This window comes from Xiphophorus maculatus, chromosome 6 (genome assembly GCF_002775205.1).
Source record: "Xiphophorus maculatus strain JP 163 A chromosome 6, X_maculatus-5.0-male, whole genome shotgun sequence".
NCBI lineage: Eukaryota > Metazoa > Chordata > Actinopteri > Cyprinodontiformes > Poeciliidae > Xiphophorus > Xiphophorus maculatus.
In genome coordinates this window covers 27407698-27428374 of record NC_036448.1, presented here as the reverse complement: position 1 = coordinate 27428374, position 20677 = coordinate 27407698, and the positions used below count along the sequence as shown (strand labels likewise).

Genomic DNA, 20677 nt, shown 5'->3' with positions numbered 1-20677 from the left:
CCTGTTTGCTGACATATTTGGTTTGATTCTGAACCAAAATTTGTTTTACTTTTGGCTGCTGCTCTTTCACAATACACTGTCAAACCAACCAAACCCTTTGAAAAACCTGTTCCCCTCCTCGCCTGTGGGGGCGCTGCACCAAGAACCACTGAAGGAAACAACATGAAAACCTCTGAAGAAGACAATGAGCATAACCTTCTTCTTCTCAAAATGTAAACAAAAACGGCGGAGCGTCAGATTTTATCGGTTGGAGGATTTCTGTTCTTTCTTTGGTAAAACACCGCTAGCGCTAGGCTAACATGTTTGTTTTGTTAGTATTTACCCAGAATGCCCTGTGCTGTAGTCCATTTTTAGAGCGGTCTATGGTCCCGTTGGTGTTCACATATGCATTCGAACTGCAGCAGTGTTCAGTTTAACTGGAGACAGATTGAGGTTTGTAGGCAAATCAGAATTCGTTACTCATCTGACCTCAACAAACCGGACTTTCTTGGCAAACGAACTGGAGTTTTATTAAAGCGGACTAAAGAGGGCTGATATGAATGCACCCTAAATGTTTGCTAATCCTGTGATGCTTGTGCCTTGGCAACAAGGCTAAAAGATTGCTGGGCTGAGCACACAGCCCTGTCGGACGCCCACCAGTAATCTGGTTTCTGTAGTCTGCTGCTAAAATATGTAACTAATTTAACTAGATTGCTAAACCAACATCCAGTTTTTTGAAAATTCAGCACTCCTAATGATCAGACACTGGGTTAGGGTAGTTAGGGTAGTAACTATTATATTCACTCAGTTGCATTTACTTGAGTAATTTCTTTGAGAAAAAAAAAGTACTTTTATTAGTATTTTTACTATGCTTTACTTTTTATTTTTACTTGAATAATTTTATTTTTAGAGTATTGCTACTCTGGAGTAAAATTTCTTTTTTATTGAAAGAAAGTGATTTGGAAAAAAAATATTTCGCCTGATTTTAACATTTAATATTTTTTGTCATTTTGTTCTTAAAATACCAAAATTTTGACTTCCCAAATTATATAATTCTTAAATATTGATAATTTGATCAGGTACTTTGTGCTTGAGTAGATTTTTTTTTGGCCAAATACTTTTTCACTTTCACTTGAGTAATTTCTTAGATGGCTGCTTTTTATTTTTGCTAGATTAAAAATATTTTGAAAAACTGCAACTTTACTTGAGTACAGTTTTTGGATATTCTGCCCACGTCTGAGAAAATAATGATTAAAAAACACAAACCCGTTCAGAACCGACATTTCTAGTGTGAAAACTTTAGAATAAAGTTTATTCTTTAAGAGCTACACAGATACAAAACTCCCGGCCTCCATTTTCCCCTCCTGGTTTTAATTTTCTTCATTCACCTTTTCCCTCGTATCTGTGTCTCTCTTGACATGTCTCTCTGCTGCTGCCTCTCTTTCCTGCTTCTCTCTCTCTGTATATGGTCATAAAATCTCAGCTGGCTGTTTCAACACTAACCAGCTTCCCACACTCGCATTCTTCTGCACCGGGACGGTTGTTTAGCTGAGAAACGATCCACCCAGGGTGTGAGTGTTTGCAGAGTAAGTCTCATGTCTTAACTTCAGTATAATGATTATCATTTCTGTTAATATCCTGCTAATCTTTACTCATCTGGATTCAGGATGTCAAACTGATGCAGAAACTAGCGGCAGGGTTCTTTTGATGCGGTTGGTGGATAAAAATTTTCGTATCCTTTCCAATTCTCTTCCACAACTCAACTCTTCTAACAAATACATAAGAAAATAAATATAGTTTCCCATCTGGAGAAAATAAACGCTGATTTCTACAAGGTCAGAAGAGAAGCATGAACATATTTTTTAAATATATTTCCATGTCTGGCTTGGAATGATAATAGAAAATAAAAGTGTTTATTAGGGCTGAACCGATTGCAGTTTTCTGGCTGTTCACAGAAAATAATTCTGATTTTGGGCATTACCAGTTTTTAAAGTTTTATGCCAAAATATATTAGGGATGCAATTAATGATTCATTTTAGTAATTGATTAGTCTGACAATTAATCGGATCATTTTTTTTTTTTTTTCATTTTATAGAGGAGATACGTTGTGATGACTTCCTGAGGGGGGAGTTTCAGAAAGAGCCGGAGTTTCTTAAAGAGACAGAGACCCAATTTCCAGGCATTTAATTGGGAAGTAAAATGTTTATATAGCAGTTCTCTAACATCTGAAGGTAACATAGATACTTGATTGTGCTATAAAATGATACCATGTGCCTGGAAAACTCATAAAGCTGCCCTTTTGAGGCAGCTTGTAAAGTGTAACTGATCTGAAACCAGTTACCAGTTTCCTCCTGAACCAGTTAACCAGAGACTGAGAGAGAAGTCCAGACCTCCAGCTTCTCTTTCTCCTCCCAAACTGAAGCATTTACCGGTTTCCTCCTCGTCTCCGCAGGGCGTTAGATTCCCTGTCGGAGATGTTAATTACCGGCTTCGTGCCACCAAACGCTCGCTCGTTCCCTGCAGCGACGGCGGCGCGGATGACGACGGGATTGCTGATCCGAGCCAGTTAGTCGTGTTTCTGTGTGTTTAAGAAGGATTTGTCAGGTCAGCCGAGCGAACGGCTTATTTTCCATGTTGGACAGATCTGCTGCCGGTTTAGTGTCACTTCGCTCTCATTTATCCTTCCCTCACTGCTTAAATCAGACTGAGCTCCTCACTGTCCGCTCCTCTCACTTTCACCAGCACAAATCTTTTCTCTTGTCAGTTTTAGTTCTTAGAAATAATCACGCAATTCTTACTTTCTTTACAGAAACCTGAATAAACAGTAATAAATAATTACTGATCCAAAGTGCCAAACACATGTACCAAAGAACCCAAATGCAAGCCTAAATCTTCCTGTATTTCCTAATAAAATTTTTAAAAAATGAATTCCTCCTACTTTATTTATTTTGGTTTAGACAGATAAAAACATGTTTAGGAATAATATTTAGTATTTTTTCTACACTGCTGCTTTAAAACGTGCAGGTTTAACATTCACAACGCCTGCTTTCCGCTTCAGGGCTTCTTTTCCTTTATTTACTGTCTTATTTTTTTAATTCTTGCACAATGAATTCAAATTTCTCTGCAGCTGCCGACTCAGCAAGAACTTTTCTATTGCATCCAAATTCATCAGGTTTGGGAGTTGCAGGCTTTCTGCAGGCTGCTGCTGGCTTCCCCCTCATTTATCATAACATTGACAGAGTAATATTTCAAAAAAATATTTACTTCTTCTGTGTTCCTTGTTGTATTTACAGATGTTTATGCGTGCAGCTTCTGGACAAATAATAGATTGTATGTATGCTGCAATGCATTATGGGTGTACAGTGAAAGAACAAAGACAGTGGTCTGACTGAAAACTTCTGTCAGTTGAAGTTTTCAGACATTTCCATACTACTGGAGGTCATTTAACATTTTAAACCTCTGCCAATCCATCCTGGACGTCTGAGCAAAGGGGAAAAACTCTCCAAAAACAAAATGGAGCTTTGAAATTTGACTAAAATCTTAATAATCAATGACCTTTGGAGTTTAGATGTTTAACTATAAAGCAGAGTTCATTGCTTGGGAGAAAACCAAACTCATACAAGCTGTCAACCTTGGTGCAAACTGGGTTATCAACAGAAGAGAATCACCGGGCTGGAATGGTCTAGTCAAAGTCCACCTCTGCGCCTGATTGGGATGCTGTGCAGAAACAAATATCTGCAACTTTCAATGAACTGAAGCAACATGGCACCTGCTTTTTGTCCAAATAATGTTTATGAAAAATTTAGCCAATATCGATATCTGATGTTAATACGGCTGTTGTAGCCGATAACCGATATTTATTGGTATTATATATTTTTTCCTACACTTGTAACTCCATATAAAAGTGACCACAGTGCCTACATTACTTCTGTACTTTAGTTAAACACACCGCAATCCAGCGTTGCATAACTATCGATGTCACATGACTGAAAATACCCCACAGATTTATCTAATTTCCCATTGGGACCAATAAAGTATTTCTGAATTGAATTGAATGACCAACTAGAAACACAAAACGGAAATAAACATTGGTGGTTAGTAGTGACCCAGTTTTACTTATCGTTTGACCCATTTCATAATTATATACATACCTGGATGGTAAATTGTCCCTGAAATTATTGCCGTAAACAATAATATTGTCGTTTTGAGACCATTTTCAGCCAATGAAACTCATTTTCCCAGCATGCTTCATTAATTCCCTTATAAGATTGTTTTTTACCCGTTTATTTGCTCTTCGCTGCTATAAAGAAACCCTGTTAGGTTTAAAATTTTCTCTTTATTTCTTAAAAACACTTGTTCTCTAAAACTCTCCAAACTTCTGCTGCTGTTGTTTCGTGAAGGTTTGCTGAGCATATTTTCAATAATCTGTGCTATTGGATTCAGATGTGTGTCGTTCTGTTTGGAAATCTGCTGATTTGTCACTCGATCAGCAGCTTTGAGCTGAATTATTGTGATTCACGTCCCAGTTCTCCTGCAAACGAACAGCACCATCTGGTTTCTGTAGGAGAAAATCAACATGTTTGAACCCGGAGTGTTTTCTCTTCAAAAGTCTGAACTTGGTTATATTTATTTGAGTCATTGTTTCTTTTTCCTAATGGGTTTTATGAGAAAAATTTGAGGAATGTTGTTTTTCCTGCCGCTTTTTATGGCCTTAAAAAAACTTGAAGTTGTGTTATTCTGAACCAGGAAGTGTTGGTTTAGTTTAATCTGCATGGTTAAAAGGATTAAAAGGAAAGTAATCACCCCTCTTTTTCTCTCTCTTGCAGGTGACATCACACAGAAGGGCTATGAAAAGAAGCGATCCAAGCTGATTGGAGCCTATTTCCCCCAAACTCCAGGTAAAACAACTTTCTCTCTTCATCTTCTGCTGCTGTTCTGATCTGTGCTTTAAGTTTGGGTTAGAAACTGTGGAAAATTACAATAAATTACTTAATGAGTGACTTTAGATAACCATGGAAACAGTTGCTGACTACTGTTGCTAATGTAGTTTCTATCAGTGCTAGCTTACAGTTGGTAACACCAATGTTGTTTCTTTTGGAGTTTATGGGACATGAAGTGTAGTGTGAAAAGTTTGTGCACACCTACAGGTTAATGTGATTTTGTCACACCAGAATGTTTCAGAAAAATGAACAATAACCTGAGTAAGTAGAAGTTATAGATCAAATGGTGATTTATTTTATTAGAAGAAAATCTGTCTAAACAAACATGATCCACTATGAAAAAGTAATTGCCTCCTAAACCTAATAACTGCTTTTTGCAGATTTTCTTAAAAATAGCCCCATTAGAGAGTTTTAGAAGTTTATGGGTGTTTTTACACAATAGTCTGGTAAATTTGGTTAGATTGAGGGCCAAAATTGCAACATTTGTTACATTTCTCCTGCTTCTTTGGGTCAAACCAACCTGTTCCCCTCCTCGCCTGTGGGGGCGCTGCACTAAGAACCACTGAAGGAAACAACACAAACACCTCCACCTTCCTTCCTCACTAAATGTAAACAAAAATAGAGTAGCATCAGATTTTAGCAGGTGGAGGATTCTCTTTTGTTTTTTGTTAGAAAAAAAATCACAAATCATTTCTCTTGCATGTTTGTTTAGGTTGTATTTACCCAGACTGCCCTGCGCTGTAGTCCACTTCCTGCTTCTGGATTTGGACCAGAATTTCTTCTAGTAGAAAGCAGAGTTTTTAGGCCATGAAACGGCCACCATCTTGTTGAAGAATGATGTTCTTCAGTTGTTTCCCATCTGGATGTGGAGTCACACTTTCCAAAAAGTTCAACTTTTGTATCATCACTCTTTTCATCACTAACTTTTTTTATTGCGCCAGATTGGTTTTGCCCCCAAGAAAAATAGTAAATACTGTTTTGAAAGCTTCATTGTGCTTTATGTTGGGTATATTTCTCTCTTTCTCAACTCTTTGTTGATATGGATAATTTAAATGTCACAAAAAAGCAAAAACAGGAAAAAAGGAGAGATTATTTTTTTTTCATAACTGCCTGTACTCTGTACAAGCCCACATTAAGCCCTGATTATTGTTCTTTAGTGGTACCTTTTATAGTAATTTGAATGCTTTATTTAAAAACAACATGCCCTGCTGTGCAAATGTTGAGTCATAGCAAAGAAACTAATTTGTCTGAAAATAATTAGGAAGTGGACATAAAGTAAGTCAAACTTCAAAAGACCTTCAGAAAGGCTGGAGAATTGGTGAAGAAAATCAGGTTAAAGGTCACAGGGAAGTAAGGAAGCAAAATATTTTAAAATTCAAACTTAGATTTACTTTAAAATACCAAAGAGGGAAAAAATCTTTTTGCTGATTAATTCTTGGCTCCTCCTTTACTGGGTAAATAAACTCATCATACTATTCTACTAACAGCTGCTGCTGAATGTAGTAAATATTTAAAAATCAGCTTTTGTGTAGCTTTAAAAACAGTTGACTGCGGTGGCCAGCAGAGGGTGCTACATCACCCTTTTCTTACTTCCCATTGACTTGCGTAGAAATGTTGATCTCGCGTCAATCTTGGTTGTCAAACTTGAATGTTTTCCATGTGCTGCAAAAAATAAAATAGTTTACTTTGATATAAACCTGAATTCAAACTGAACTGACTAGTTGGAAGGAAACAACAAAGCTAATATATTTATACGATCAAATCTTCAATCTTTGACTTTGATCTACATGTAGTATAATCCCTGTTACCATTTTCATGTTTATCTTTTATTTTGACCTACTTTCTGGTTGCTGTTGTTTGTAGACCAGTAATAACTGGTTGACTGCTGGGAAACTCTTACTGGTTCTAGCTACCAGCAGTTACAGTACCAGGAATAAAATCCCAGATGGATGTGACTCAACACTGTGCGACTGATCCAGCTGGTTGATTACCTTCATATTTACTTTATAATTATGCAGCGGCACTCAACGACCTTTTTATTAACTATCAAGAATGAGTGATGTCATTCTTGCAGGAAAGAAGGTCAAGGTTTTCCAAAAAGAACCAGTTGGTCCAGATTCCTTGGATTGTTCTGTGAAGGAACAGTCAGAGGAATTAAATCTGTCTCAACTACTGCAAGTGAGGCACAGAAGTTATGTAATAAGAAAACATCTGTTAGAACTAAATACTCTGGGAAAGTCATGGGAACTTTTTTGGGGGGCTTTGAGAATCATGGCCCAAATACCAACATTTTTACCTTTTTCCTTTATTTTGCTGATAATAATTAGACATTTTGTCAATGTAGTAACTTTTATTAATAAGTACATCAATTATCCAAACACGTTTTTATTGAAAGAACCAGTATTCCCCAACTTTCAGTGAAATCACCACAGATTCCCAGTGTTGTGACCAGTGGTGGAGTTTCAATACCACTTGTTCAAACATTCAGTGTTTTTGAACCATAAATGTTGCTTATGCAGTTTATTAGCCAATAAATTGTAAATTATGTTCTATTCCCATTTATATTGGTTGTGAACCAGGACTTATAAGATATAATACATTTGGACACTCTATCACAAATGTATCGGTTGTATCGTAATATCAGTGTGTAGAATATTTACATCTCAAACGACTGTTTGGAGAGCAATAATTGTTCACTAATATATTACAAGTGTTATAACTTGCATTTTTCATTCTGACATATTTTAAAGTCTCACACCAGCAGATTCTCACACTTTGCACCAATTATGATACCCAAAATGCTAAAGGTCCCACAGTGATGGAAGCATAGACAAAAAAAGACCCATATAGCAACAGATATCCCTCTTTAAAGATTTTCTACAATCGTAACACTCAAATACAGAGAAAAACCAGATTTGTAGCATTTATAAAAAGAGGTAGGATCATCTCTTCATGAAAAAGATGGCAGACGTGCAGCATAACTTAAGTTATCTACAAAAAAATAATTTTTTCTGTCATTCTGCAGGTGTAGAAGCAGACTTCAAGGGTGTTGATGTGTATTCTCCCTCAATCAATTGAGTTTCTTTGTTTAGCACATTCTAGCAACAAGCAGTTCAAGGTACTTTATGTCATAAAACACAAAAAGTCACCAATTGAAAAAACATTACATTTTGTCGAGTGCCATCATCAAAATCATCAGTACGCATTAAATATGTTGGTCAGTGCTCCATTTATTATGGTCCAAAATCAGCACTAAACAGTTGGGTTTCCAGTGCAGATTTAAAGGAACGTGGTGTTCCCTCCTTTATTTCCCTTTAAACCTTTTTCCTACTGTTCTCCCTTTCTTTTCCACCTCTGTGTTCATTACATTTGAAATAGACCCAAGGCAATTTCTAATGAAGTTTTATGTATACCAAGTGCAGCATCATAGCGAAAGCTTGTGAAAGTAAATCTGTTGGGGTCCCCTTGACATTATTCTGTATTATATCACAATATATATCGCAGGATTAGAAAAAATCTCCTATCAGTTTTTCCCAATATCATGCAGCCCTAATTTGGACCTCACATCAAGTTCTAAGACCCTCTTTCTCGTACAAATTGTTTATTGCTCTTGTGCAACCACATTTACTTCCAGTAGAGTATGAGTATATAAAAGAAAATGACTTTCAAATGTTCGTTGTCACAGCATTGCAAAACTGGTACAAATTAAGGCCTGGTTGGTATGTAGATGGTACCACTTGGTACCCACAAAGAGGCGGATCCAGAAAAATGAGAACTGCAACAGTTTGAATTGTCAAAGGGGCAAAATGGCCGCCAACAGAATCGGTATAATGAGGAAGATTACCAGTATGTGTGTGCTTATAAGCTGTCATAAGCTTATTGAAGCTGATGAATCATCACCAGTTGAATAGTTTTTCTAATAAACCACAGATGGATGCTGTTGAGTCTATGAGGAATGTAGACGTCTGTTTTACAGCCAAGGTGGTTTGAAGTTTGAGGTCACAGTGGCACCATCAGAGCTATTACTGGAAAACAGTCTCCTCCGTCTGTGTGCATGGAAATACAGAGTCAGAGAAGAGTGCATGTTGTCTTCGAGTTTGGGAATCTCAGGAAGTGCTTTGTGTTCAGGAATGAGGTGAGTGGGAGGGAAAAAATGGTTGGTATTCACATTGAAACAGTGTTGGGGTCCCAGATTCGCTTTGAGGGGACAGATGACTCAAACCATGAACACAACCACACAACACAGAGAGTTTTTCCATTAGTTCAGAGAACGTTACAATGGTAGGACAAACCACACATCTAACCAAAACCTTCAGCGAAACTTCTTCTTGAGGCCATTTATCTTCTGGGTACCAACAGACCGAGACAGATTATTGTTAAGATTCATAAAACTTGATTTATCCCAAACGGGCAAATAAAGGAACCAAAGGAGTGCTGTGTATAAATTCGTGCTTGAATTTATGATTTAAAAGTTTACATGTTTGATTTTTGGACTTGGGAAAATTAACAAGGAAGAAATTATCAAGACTCATTTTAAAGATCCAAAGAAAAAAATATTGAAATGAGGGATGACTCAAAACTTTTGCAGTAAAAAGTTCTGTTTGAACTGCTACAGTCTAAGTCTAATGTATCAACAATGAGGACTTTAATAACATTATTCCTAGACGTCATCACCATCACTTCACTTTATTGTTGATAACCTAATGGGTCAAAATAGCAGACCTTTCTTTTCAGCAAGACGTATGTCCTGAAAAAATGCCTCGTCTGACACATTTATAAGCCAGCAACAGTCCAATGAACAAATCCAATGACCCACTCAGCAACTACATGAAGGGGATGATCTGGGTTCAGAACAGAAATTTGATAAACTGACAATAAGCTCTTACGGTTAAGTGGATCAAAGGCTTTCTTATGGCCTCTCTTAAGAAACCCTCTACAGTTTAGCTCTTCCATTCTCCATTTTCTCAAAGTAAACTGTGTTTTAAGAGGTATAGTCTTTCAAAAATCTAAATTACACTGAATGTGGACAGCTACTGAAAACAGAATAGCAGATAGAAGTTGGTTTGTCCTTGGTCAGTATGATATTGTGGGTTTTCTCTTTGTGAGTGAGGTCTAAAAATATATTATAATTGTATGTACTGTGATCTGAGAGGATGTGAGCACTACACTGGTTTCCTGCTCTAATTTCCAGTCTTTGGCACATTCCATGTGTAAATAGCTGCTAAGCTGTGTGGACCAGTTTTACCAGCGACTCGATGCCATTCTCCAACATTTTGCCTCCCACAACAGCCACAGTGAATGTTTCTAATATTTTATTTCTGGACAAAATATGTAAATTGTTCACTTAACCAAAACCAGGCCAAGGAGTTGTTAAAGTTTTATTTGGTCCAGATGCCAAAAGGGTGAAAACCATCAACTTGCATTCAGGTTTTAGGTGCTTTGCAGAAATGGGTTCTTGAAGACCACAATAGTGTGTTTACACACCATCTATACCAAATCTTAAAAGTATATATATTCTTTTTGAATCAGAATACACTTTTAATGTGTACAATATTTTTATAAAATATAAACAAATATAAATATGGTCTCACCTCCAAATTATGCGTTCATAATAAATGGCAAATACATTTCCGCAAATGCATTAACAGCAGAGCTATTTTTTTTAGTGTTTTTATGTGCGTTTGCTTAGCTCACTTGGCTTTCCATAAATAAATTTTCTGGATAAATTCAAAAGCACTAATCAGAAACATTAGTTATAGTTAAAGTTAGTTGTAGTTAGTTAGATATACCAACACAGTGTTTAGCAGAAGCTAATGCTGAAGCCCCAACATCAGTTCAAGTTATATCTGCTTTTAAGAGACTACAACTCTCAATCACAATTTAATTTTCACATTATAATTTACATGGCCTATTATGTAAGCTTCTACTTGAAGCTTGCATATCAATCTCCGTGAGATCAAACTTTAATCTCTGTGTTAAAATTTAGTAAAGTAGTTAGATGTTTATGTTCATGCTCTTATTTTGAAGTTGGTGAAGACTGTTGATGCTGCATTTCCATTTCTTACTCTCATGTTCTCTTTTTTTAAGAAACTTCAATGAGCAAATAGTAAGTATGTAACAAAGGAACAAATTAAGTGTATAACCAGAGCTGTTAAAATGCATGTAAAAATGGAATATCTGTGAATTGTTTTGAGTCCTTCCACATTCTCCACCCACAATGCAGTGCAGCAAATGTTTATTCTCTACCCAGAATGCATTGCTGTAGAACTACAGCTTATATTTCCTACAGTAATTAGTTCAAAATATACTGTTCAAGGTGAAATCAGCAACAGAGTTAGCAAAACTAAAAAACAAGTGAACTATGAGTGAAAAGTCTGTTACAAAGAATCTCTTCCTGAAGCACAACCGTGGAGACGGGTGTGTAATTACAAAATTTACCCTGCTGAGGTTGTTGCACTATGTCACGACATGTTGCCATTGACCAATGGTAGCTGTCAATATGGTTGAATTTAACACTTCTACAGTAGCTCCAGCTAAATATTGTGTTGATACGCTTAGGGTTTAGGGCTTAGGGCTAGTTCATCTAACTTTTAGGTAGTATCGCACACCACTGTTGGTTACTCAGCAATCATACAGCTAGGTAACTACTTGAGAGTTTTTATATAGTTGTTTATTTGATCTCATCCAACAACAATGACTTCTCAGAATAACTCACATTTTTCCTCTTATTTTGGTAAAGTTCCAAACTAACACAGATAAACTTTACAAGAACGAGGATAGACGTTCTTGTTTGAAGCCGCTCCTGCCTCTGGAATGAGGCAAAGCTTGAAATACTATCCTCACCCCAGCTGTATATGTTCTGGTGAGGTCGAGCAACTTCAGTCATTTCTCCTCATTTAGCTGTCAGGTACGTGACAGAGAAAATTATGGCTCAAGGGATTGAACTGGAGCGAGAGAGATTCTGCTGCTCTCTCTGCACCAATCTACTCAGGAACCCAGTGACCATACCTTGTGGTCACAACTTCTGCATGTTCTGCATCAGCAAACGCTTGGACAATGAAGAAGGTTCAGGTATCTACAGATGCCCTCAATGCAGAGAGATCTTCATATCAAGACCTATGCTGATTAAAAACAGCATGATAGCATTAGTAGTCAATGAGTTGATGAAGATTGAAGTCCAACCGGAGGTTCCAGATAAATATTGCAAAGCTGAACCCAAAGATGTGGATTATAATTTTTGCTCCGAGAGGAAGATGAAAGCTGTTAAATCCTCCCTGCCGTGTACGATGTCCTACTGCGCCACACATCTCCAGCCTCACAATGAGGTGCCTTCTATAAGGAAACACAGGTTGGTGGAACCAACTGCAAGTCTCGAGGAGAGCATCTGTCCTGTGCATCAAGAAGTGATGAAGATGTTCTGCCAGACCGATCAGCGGTGCATCTGTTATCTCTGCTCCAAGGACGGCCACAAAGGCCACAACAAAGTCTCCTTGTCTGCTGAAAGGACGGAGAGGCAGAAGGAGCTTCAAGTGGTTCGGCAAAAGATACAGCTGAGGATCGTGGAGAAGAAGAAAGATGTGAAGACTATTCAGCAGGAGGAAGATGCAGTAAGTCACGCTGCTGATAGTGCACTGAGTACTACTGAGATGGTTTTTACAGAACTCATTAAGACAATAGAGGAAAAACTCTCTTTTCTGAAGGAAAAGATGAATTCTCAACAGAACATTGATTTGGGTCGCTTCAGAAAAGTTCGGAATAAAGTGGAGGAGGAGATTATGGAGTTGTACAGGAAAGATATTGAACTTGACAAACTGTCCCGCACAGCAGACCATGCTCATTTTTCGCTGAAGTATCCGTCATTGTCTCGTCTGAATGTCCCTAGAGAACATCCAAGCATCAGGATCCGCCGCCAGCGTAACTTTGATCGAGTTCCTGCCACTGTTTCAGAGGCCAAAACGAGACTGCACAAGGTTCTCGATGAAGAATGTGAAAAGATTATGCTTGCAGTTAATGTGGTCATGGCTTTGCCTAATATGCCTCAGCCAGAGCCTGATGTTGGCATCATGGAGCCCAGACCTGATGTCTTACAGACCGAACCAGATCCAGAACCAGAATTAGAACCATTACCAGAACCAGAACCAGAACCTAGCTTTTGTCTTCCTGTGACACGCAGAGAAGAGGTTTTAAAAACTAGAGAGAACTTCCTAGAATATGCCTGCCAGGTCAAACTGAATCCAGACACTGCATTCCAAAAACTGTTGCTAACTAAGGAGAACAGAAAAGTAACATTTGTAAGTGAAGAACAGGATTACCCCAACCACCCAGACAGGTTTGTTTACACCTGGCAGGTCCTGAGTCAACAGAGCCTTACTGGCCGCTGCTACCTGGAAGTGGAGAGGACTGGGAAAGGAGTCATGGTGGCGTTGGCTTACAAAGGCATCAGCAGAGCCGGGACCTTCAGTGACTGCATGTTTGGACAAAACAGCACCTCTTGGGGTCTTGATTGTTTTAAGAACAGTTGCGAATTCAGACACAACAAGAACAAAACTTCCATCCCGGGCACGTGGTCCTCCAGAGTCGGAGTGTACCTGGATCACAGAGCTGGTATTCTGGCTTTCTACAGTGTCTCTGAAACTATGACGCTCCTCCACAGAGTCGAGACCAGATTCACCGAGCCGCTCTACGTTGGACTCTGGCTCTCAGTTGGCGCAACTGCGGATATCTGCCAACTATTGTAGAGTTGGATTTTTATCATATCAGCCACTGGTGTGTGACCAATAAGTGGACTATGTCTCATCATGTATAGACCTGTGACCACTAGTGATGGATCATGGTCAAAAACTCCAGCTAAATCTTGAGAGAGAATGAATTGGACTATTTGTGTTAGGAATTTGTACAACAAATCTGAGGAGCTGTACGGGAGCCAGAAGATTCTGTGTTTTTTTGGGAGCCGTGTCTCAAGAGGACTTTCCATCACTAGTAACCATGTTTTTCATCAATGACTCTATTATTTGCTTCTGCCTCTTCTAACTTCAGTGTTTTGAAAGCCATGTTCTGCTTTATGAAAGGGAAAAACATGTTAATGTTTTCAAACTTGAGACTGTTGCATTGAAACTTTAGATATTTTGTGCAAAACAAAAGTTAGTTAGTTGAAAATGTATTTTTCTTTTTCCAACTTTTCCACTTAGATTGCTTTCTCTATGTTAAAATATTTCTTTCCCATTTTATGAAAAAATTACTTGGACTTCAGTAAAAAAAAATTTTAAAAAAATTTTAACACTTGATTGTTTTTGTTTAAAGTCAAATCCTTTATTCGGCTTCTTACGTGTCAATGTGCAGATTAACACACCAAGCTAGCATCAAAATGAACTGAATTATGCAGTAAAACGTAATTTATCTATTTGCACTTTTTGTCTTCTGAACAATAAAGTATGTTTCCTTGTAAGTAATAGATTTGTTTATATCCTAATAATAAACATTGTGTTAAGTTTTGAACTTATTGCACAGTGAATTTATTTTTCAAATGCAGTTTCTACTTTATTTTAATACATTCTATGTTCAGAACTGAGCAATCCAACATGGTGCAATAAATATAACACCAAAAACTAGTTTTGGGACATTGAAATATGACGAATTAGATTTAAATTGAGACACTATTATGTATGTGGATGTAAGACCAGCTTGAGGCCACGTCACAAAATTCTGGACTAATCAGAGAAGAACGGTTCATCATCAGCCTGGATTTACTCCAGAAATCAGCTTGATGTCTGTCAGCTTAAACCATTTGGAAAACAAAAACCTTTTGAATCGTATCAAGTTGGTTTTATCCTTCATTATAACAGAGAAACATGTAAAACAAACATGAAACGGTTAAAAACACTTTGCCTGTAACTGTTGAGTATTAATTTTATCTGGCAGAACATTTATAAACTGTTCCTTTACATTAGAATCCAAGATTCTGAGACATTAAAGATGGCCCGAAACTTTTGCACATTACAGTTGATGTGTAATTTGTTGTCTTTTGTCTGTTGTTGACTTTTGGCTCCTTCAGGTGATCTGACACGAGGAACTTGAGTATCACATTCCTTGTGAGGCATGTAATTCATTTTCTTTTCCTCCAGTGACAGTCACTCAGAAATTCCCTTCCTTCTTCCAGAAAATTGTCAGCTCAATACTTTTGGGGCCTGATCTTTATAAAGATTGCTAGTATAAAAACAGGTGCAGCTTGATAACACGTGCAAACTTGATCTACAAACAAAACGCAAACAAGATTGCACCAGCAAAATGACCTGCATAATAGACACAATCGATTTAGCTTGTATGCTTTTATGAACATTTAAAACAAAGTGTTTTACACAATCTTTTTGAGACAAAATACCATAAATTAAAAAATATATTGTTTATGAGTGAGCGCTGATAGTGAGTGCAGTCTGTTTGGGAATTTTGGAACGAATGCTTTTAAATAGTTTAGTGTGGAGGAAATACCTCCACACTAAACAATAAAACAGTCAAGCTTACCTTACAGGAATATGAATGAACAAACCACTTATTGAAATGAAGTTTGAACAGTTTGAGTCATTGACAGCTTCAGTTTGAGCGTATTATTAAGGCTCAGTATGATGTTGTGGGTTTTCTCTTTGTCAGGGAGTTTTAAAAATATACTATAATTGAATGTACCATGATCTTAGAGGACATGAGCACTACACTGGTTTCCTGCTCTAATTCCAGTCCTTGGCACATTCCATGTCTACATAGCTGCTAAGCTGTGTTCACTGCCACATCCCTGGGGCAGTCTGACGGACGAGAAGCTGCCATGTACCATCTCCACCAAGCCCTCTGACCACCAACAGCAGGCAAGGCGGGTGAAGTGTCACAACGACAAAGATGGTCAGAGCGAGAGTACGAATCGACAACAACTGATTACAGGAAGAACTGTACCGACCTCCATTGTCATCGCTGTGACGCTGGAGTTGGCCTGTTGCAGCAAAGGGTTCTTAGAGGCCATAATAGCATATTTGCATACCATATCTTCCCAAATCTCCTTGGTATCTTTATGAAACAGAATATTCTCTTGATGTTTACATGTCTATAAAATGTTGAAAAATCCAGATAAAAGTCATCTATCTCACTTCCACACTCATGTTCATTATTCTGCTTCACTCAACCAGTCATCTAGTTTTTTTCTTTTATAATTGTTTCTTTGTTTTCATCAGACGACAATGACTTGTCAACATGACTGGCATTTTCCACCCTTTCTGGTAAAGTCCCAAGCTCTTGCAGTCAAGCCTTACAGGAACTCTGTCTTGAAGCCACTCCTGCCTCTGGAATGAGGCAGAGCTTGAAATGCCATCCCAGCTGTATATATCCGGATGAAGTAGAGCAGCTTTAGTCATTTCTTCTCACTTAACTGTCTGGTAACTGCGTCCGACAGAGAAAATTATGGCTCAAGGGATTCAGCTGGAGCGAGAGAGGTTCTGCTGCTCTCTCTGTACCAATCTGCTCAGGGATCCAGTGACTGTACCTTGTGGTCACAACTTCTGCAGGATCTGCATCAGCAAACGCTTGGACAATGAAGCAAGGTCAGGCATCTACAACTGCCCTCAATGCAGTGAGATCTTCATATCGAGGCCTACCTTGGTTAAAAACAACATTATAGCACTTGTAGTCGAACAACTGAGGAAGACTGAAGTCCAACCTGATGTTCCAGATATGTACCGCGATACTGAATCTATAGACGTGGCTTGTGATTTTTGCTCCGAGAGGAAGGTGAAAGCCGTAAAGTCCTGCCTGCAATGTATGGCTTCCTACTGCGCCACACATCTCCAGCCTCACAATGAGGTGCCTCCTTTAAGGAAACACAAGTTGGTGGAACCAACTGCAAGTCTCGAGGAGAGCATCTGTCCTGTGCATCAAGAAGTGATGAAGATGTTCTGCCAGACCGATCAGCGGTGCATCTGTTATCTCTGCTCCAAGGACGGCCACAAAGGCCACAACAAAGTCTCCTTGTCTGCTGAAAGGACGGAGAGGCAGAAGGAGCTTCAAGTGGTTCGGCAAAAGATACAGCTGAGGATCGTGGAGAAGAAGAAAGATGTGAAGACTATTCAGCAGGAGGAAGATGCAGTAAGTCACGCTGCTGATAGTGCACTGAGTACTACTGAAGTGGTTTTTACAGAACTCATTAAGACAATAGAGAAAAAACTCTCTCTTATGAGGGAAAAGATGAATTCTCAACAGAACATTGAACTTGGTCTCTTTAGAAAAGTTCGGAATAAGGTGGAGGAGGAGATTATGCAGTTGAACAGGAAAGATATTGAACTGGACAAACTGTCTCGCACAGAAGACCATGCAAATTTTTTGCTGAAGTATCCGTCATTGTCTTGTCTGAATGTCCCTAGAGAACATCCAAGCATCAGGATCCGCCGCCAGCGTAACTTTGATCGAGTTCCTGCCACTGTTTCAGAGGCCAAAACGAGACTGCACAAGGTTCTCGATGAAGAATGTGAAAAGATTATGCTTGCAATTACTACCTCTACGGCTTTGCCTAATATGCCTGAACCAAAGCCTGAAGAGGACATCAGGAAGCAAAAACTTGATTTCTATAATACTATAGAAATTTCCAAACCAGCACATAGACAGACCACCACTCAGTTTATGCAAGCCAAACTCTTGCAGAACCTTGATAGTACCACGCCTTTCAGCTATATAAAACCCAAACTTCCTGACCCCAGTGGTAGCTTAAGACTACCCAGACAAAAGTCTGAAGACTTACCCAGCAGTGAATACTTTACTGGCAAAAAGGCTACATTTGAACAAACCAGAAACTTCTTCCCTGACAGGGGATATGACAATCCGGATCTTATACCACCAATTGATAGACCTGATGTTTTACCTATCAGTCCTGTAAGAGGCAAAGGAAATCTTTTAAAAACTAGAGCACACTTTCTAGAATATGCCTGCCAAATCACACTGAATCCAGACACTGCATTCCCCAAACTGTTGCTAACTAAGGAGAACAGAAAAGTAACATTTGTAAGTGAAGAACAGGATTACCCCAACCACCCAGACAGGTTTATTTACACCTGGCAGGTCCTGAGTCAACAGAGCCTTACTGGCCGCTGCTACCTGGAAGTGGAGAGGACTGGGAAAGGAGTCATGGTGGCGTTGGCTTACAAAGGCATCAGCAGAGCCGGGATCTTCAGCGACTGCATGTTTGGACAAAACGGCACCTCTTGGGGTCTTGATTGTTTTAAGAACAGTTGCGAATTCAGACACAACAAGAACAAAACTCCCATCCCGGGCACGTGGTCCTCCAGAGTCGGAGTGTACCTGGATTATAAAGCAGGTATTCTGGCTTTCTACAGCGTCTCTAAAACCATGGCGCTCCTCCACAGAGTTGAGACCACGTTCACCGAGCCGCTCTACGTTGGACTCTGGCTTTCAGATGGAGCAACTGCTGAGATCTGCAAACTAGTGTAGAGTTGGATTTTTAGGCTTTGGACTTTCAGAACTGAAACTGGGATGTGACCAATAAGTGGTGTAATTAAGTAAGTCAGTGCATTGGTGACAGGAAACAACTTGACATGCACTCTGTATTTCATCAATGACTAGTCTTTTTGCCTCTTGAGGTGAATTTTTAATTTCACACTTTGACATTCATTTTTTATATTTTTACTTTATAAAATGGAAAAATATTACAAACTATTGTAACAAAACTACACAACTGCCTTTGTGCTTGGCATAGGATTATTAAATTTTATTTGCTTTTTTGACTGTTGCCACTTCTTTTTTGTTTTTCTGTAACTTTTGCTATTTTACTCATAATTTTGAAAATAAAAGACTTGGACTGCAACAGAAAATTATAGTTATTCTTTATTTTAACACTTTATATTTGTTTCTGCATTTGTCGAAAGTTAAATCTTTCCTTTAGTATCTACATGCTGAGATAGAAATATTCACACACATAATCTTATGCAGTAAAGAGTATTAACTTCTCCATCAGCACCTCTTTTTCTTCTAAATAAAAATGTTTCCTTGTAAATAGTTATAAACATCACATAGTTTATAACAGGAAAAATTCTTTATTATACTATAAAAACGGTTCAAAACTAGTACATTGAATGTAGCATCAAAAACCAGTCTGAACAGGCTGTGTGTTTGTGTTCAGCGAACTAATGATTCATTCAAGTTGCTGTTCGGCATTCCTTTCATTGTTCATCTGGGAAAACTTGAATAATGCAGCCACTCTAGCTGAGAGCTTCATGAACTCTAGAAATGTGTTTCAGTCCAGGTGAAATAAAGGCCTGTGGAAAATGTAGCACAATGAAACTTGAAGCTACTTTAACTTGTCTACTGCTAATAAAAATCACATCCAAACATTTTATTGCCTAACATGCAATAACACAGCATTCATTTAGTTTGTAGCAAAGGATGAATCTTCAGCTAAAACATGTTTGCCAAAGTCTGTATACTCTAGTTAGTAATTATTCAATTACTAAATTAGTTGACAATTATTTTAGCAATCGATTAATCATGATTAATTTTGATTAATTGATTCACCACTATTCTGGATGCTTGTTTTTATTATTGATTGCTTAGAAAGTACATCATTACATCATGGGAGGTTTATTTATGGCCGCTTAACTCTATCATACGTATTAATAGCAGCAATTGAACTACTTCCTTGTACTTCCCAGCTGTGGTGGTTTGCAAGGAATGTCACTTGTGTGACAGCTGGGAATTTTTCCCTGCAGCATGCATTCAGGTGCCACAGAGACTAGATGTCATAAATGTAAAGAGCTGTGATCATGTGTCTGACTTCTATTCACTGGAAACCTTTTGACTTTGTTAGATTTGAAAACCTTTAGAGCACCACTGTTTGAGTCAAGATGGCTGTACTCTACTTACCCAGAAAAAATAACAAGATGTATCAATGTACCAGGATATTTTTAACTGCCGTTCGTTATTTAATTCACCTTTTGCATGTTCTTGTACTCGAGTTTCCACTCCTAAAAATGGCTCAAGTGCTAAAACAAGAAAGAGAAAAACTACAGTAAAACCAGCTATCTAGATGGTCTGGAGCTATGCTTGGGTTGCTAGGAAGCAGGCAGAATTCCGCTTGGGTTGCTAGGTAACGGCACAATGCTGATTTTAATGTGATTTAAAAATCATAAGGCTTTTGAAATGGCTCATTTTCCAGACACAAAAAAACATGAATGTAATTCCAAAAAACTGCTGTTTTTTGGAATTACATTCATACATTCATTCATACATACATAGCTCCAGGCCATTTAGATAGCTGGTTTTACTGTTGTATGCGCTGTACAATGGCTGCTGGAAAAGATAAGTGTTTTGTTGTTGACTCACCATCCAGAAACCACTTGCTGCATTCTTGTTGGTTGTGCAGGAGGCTCCACGTCTGCTTTTCAAAGATGTATCTGTTTATACTCGCACTCAAATGTTGAGTTGGGGGACATGGATAGCAGCAGCTTATTTGCATTGAAAGTGACAAGAGGCTCTAAAATAGCTCATTCTGAACTTAGAACTGAGCATGCTAAAATGTCATTATTTAAGAATGGTTTTGTTCTAATAATGCATTGAAAATATTTTGTATAGACCATAGACATATGTGAAACTTTAAGGCGTAAATAGATTAGAAGCAGTCTGCTTGCTGAGCATGTTGGATAAGGAAAACTAAGGGCAGCTACTCTGACTCTGGAGAAGAGGGGAATCCATCCATTCATCCATCCATCCAGACTCCC

General features: G+C 38.3%; 3 protein-coding genes across 11 annotated transcripts in view; all 3 read left to right on the top strand.

The window, feature by feature from the left end:
- Positions 1-20677, top strand: part of dip2c (disco interacting protein 2 homolog C) — a 162300-nt gene that overhangs the window by 78795 nt on the left and 62828 nt on the right. For 8 of the 9 annotated variants that reach the window (XM_023334751.1, XM_023334753.1, XM_023334747.1 and 5 more), the window contains exon 2: positions 4806-4877. In XM_023334751.1, the coding sequence (XP_023190519.1) occupies positions 4806-4877 (72 nt within the window). Of the gene's footprint in view, positions 1-1546; positions 1566-4805; positions 4878-20677 lie in introns of those variants that run through there. The other variant, XM_023334754.1, reaches the window with a different exon arrangement.
- Positions 11817-14852, top strand: LOC111608773 (tripartite motif-containing protein 16-like). Its single transcript, XM_023334756.1, has one exon. The coding sequence runs from the start codon at positions 11846-11848 to the stop codon at positions 13655-13657; it is 1812 nt and encodes a 603-aa protein (XP_023190524.1). The 5' UTR covers positions 11817-11845; the 3' UTR covers positions 13658-14852.
- Positions 16323-18765, top strand: LOC111608772 (tripartite motif-containing protein 16-like). The gene has a single exon (XM_023334755.1). It carries the CDS (start codon positions 16359-16361, stop codon positions 18393-18395), a length of 2037 nt encoding a protein of 678 aa, XP_023190523.1. The 5' UTR covers positions 16323-16358; the 3' UTR covers positions 18396-18765.

Coding starts and splice junctions, on each gene's coding strand:
- LOC111608773 (XM_023334756.1), top strand. CDS start 11,846: ATGGCTCAAGGGATTGAACTGGAGCGAGAGAGATTCTGCTGCTCTCTC.
- LOC111608772 (XM_023334755.1), top strand. CDS start 16,359: ATGGCTCAAGGGATTCAGCTGGAGCGAGAGAGGTTCTGCTGCTCTCTC.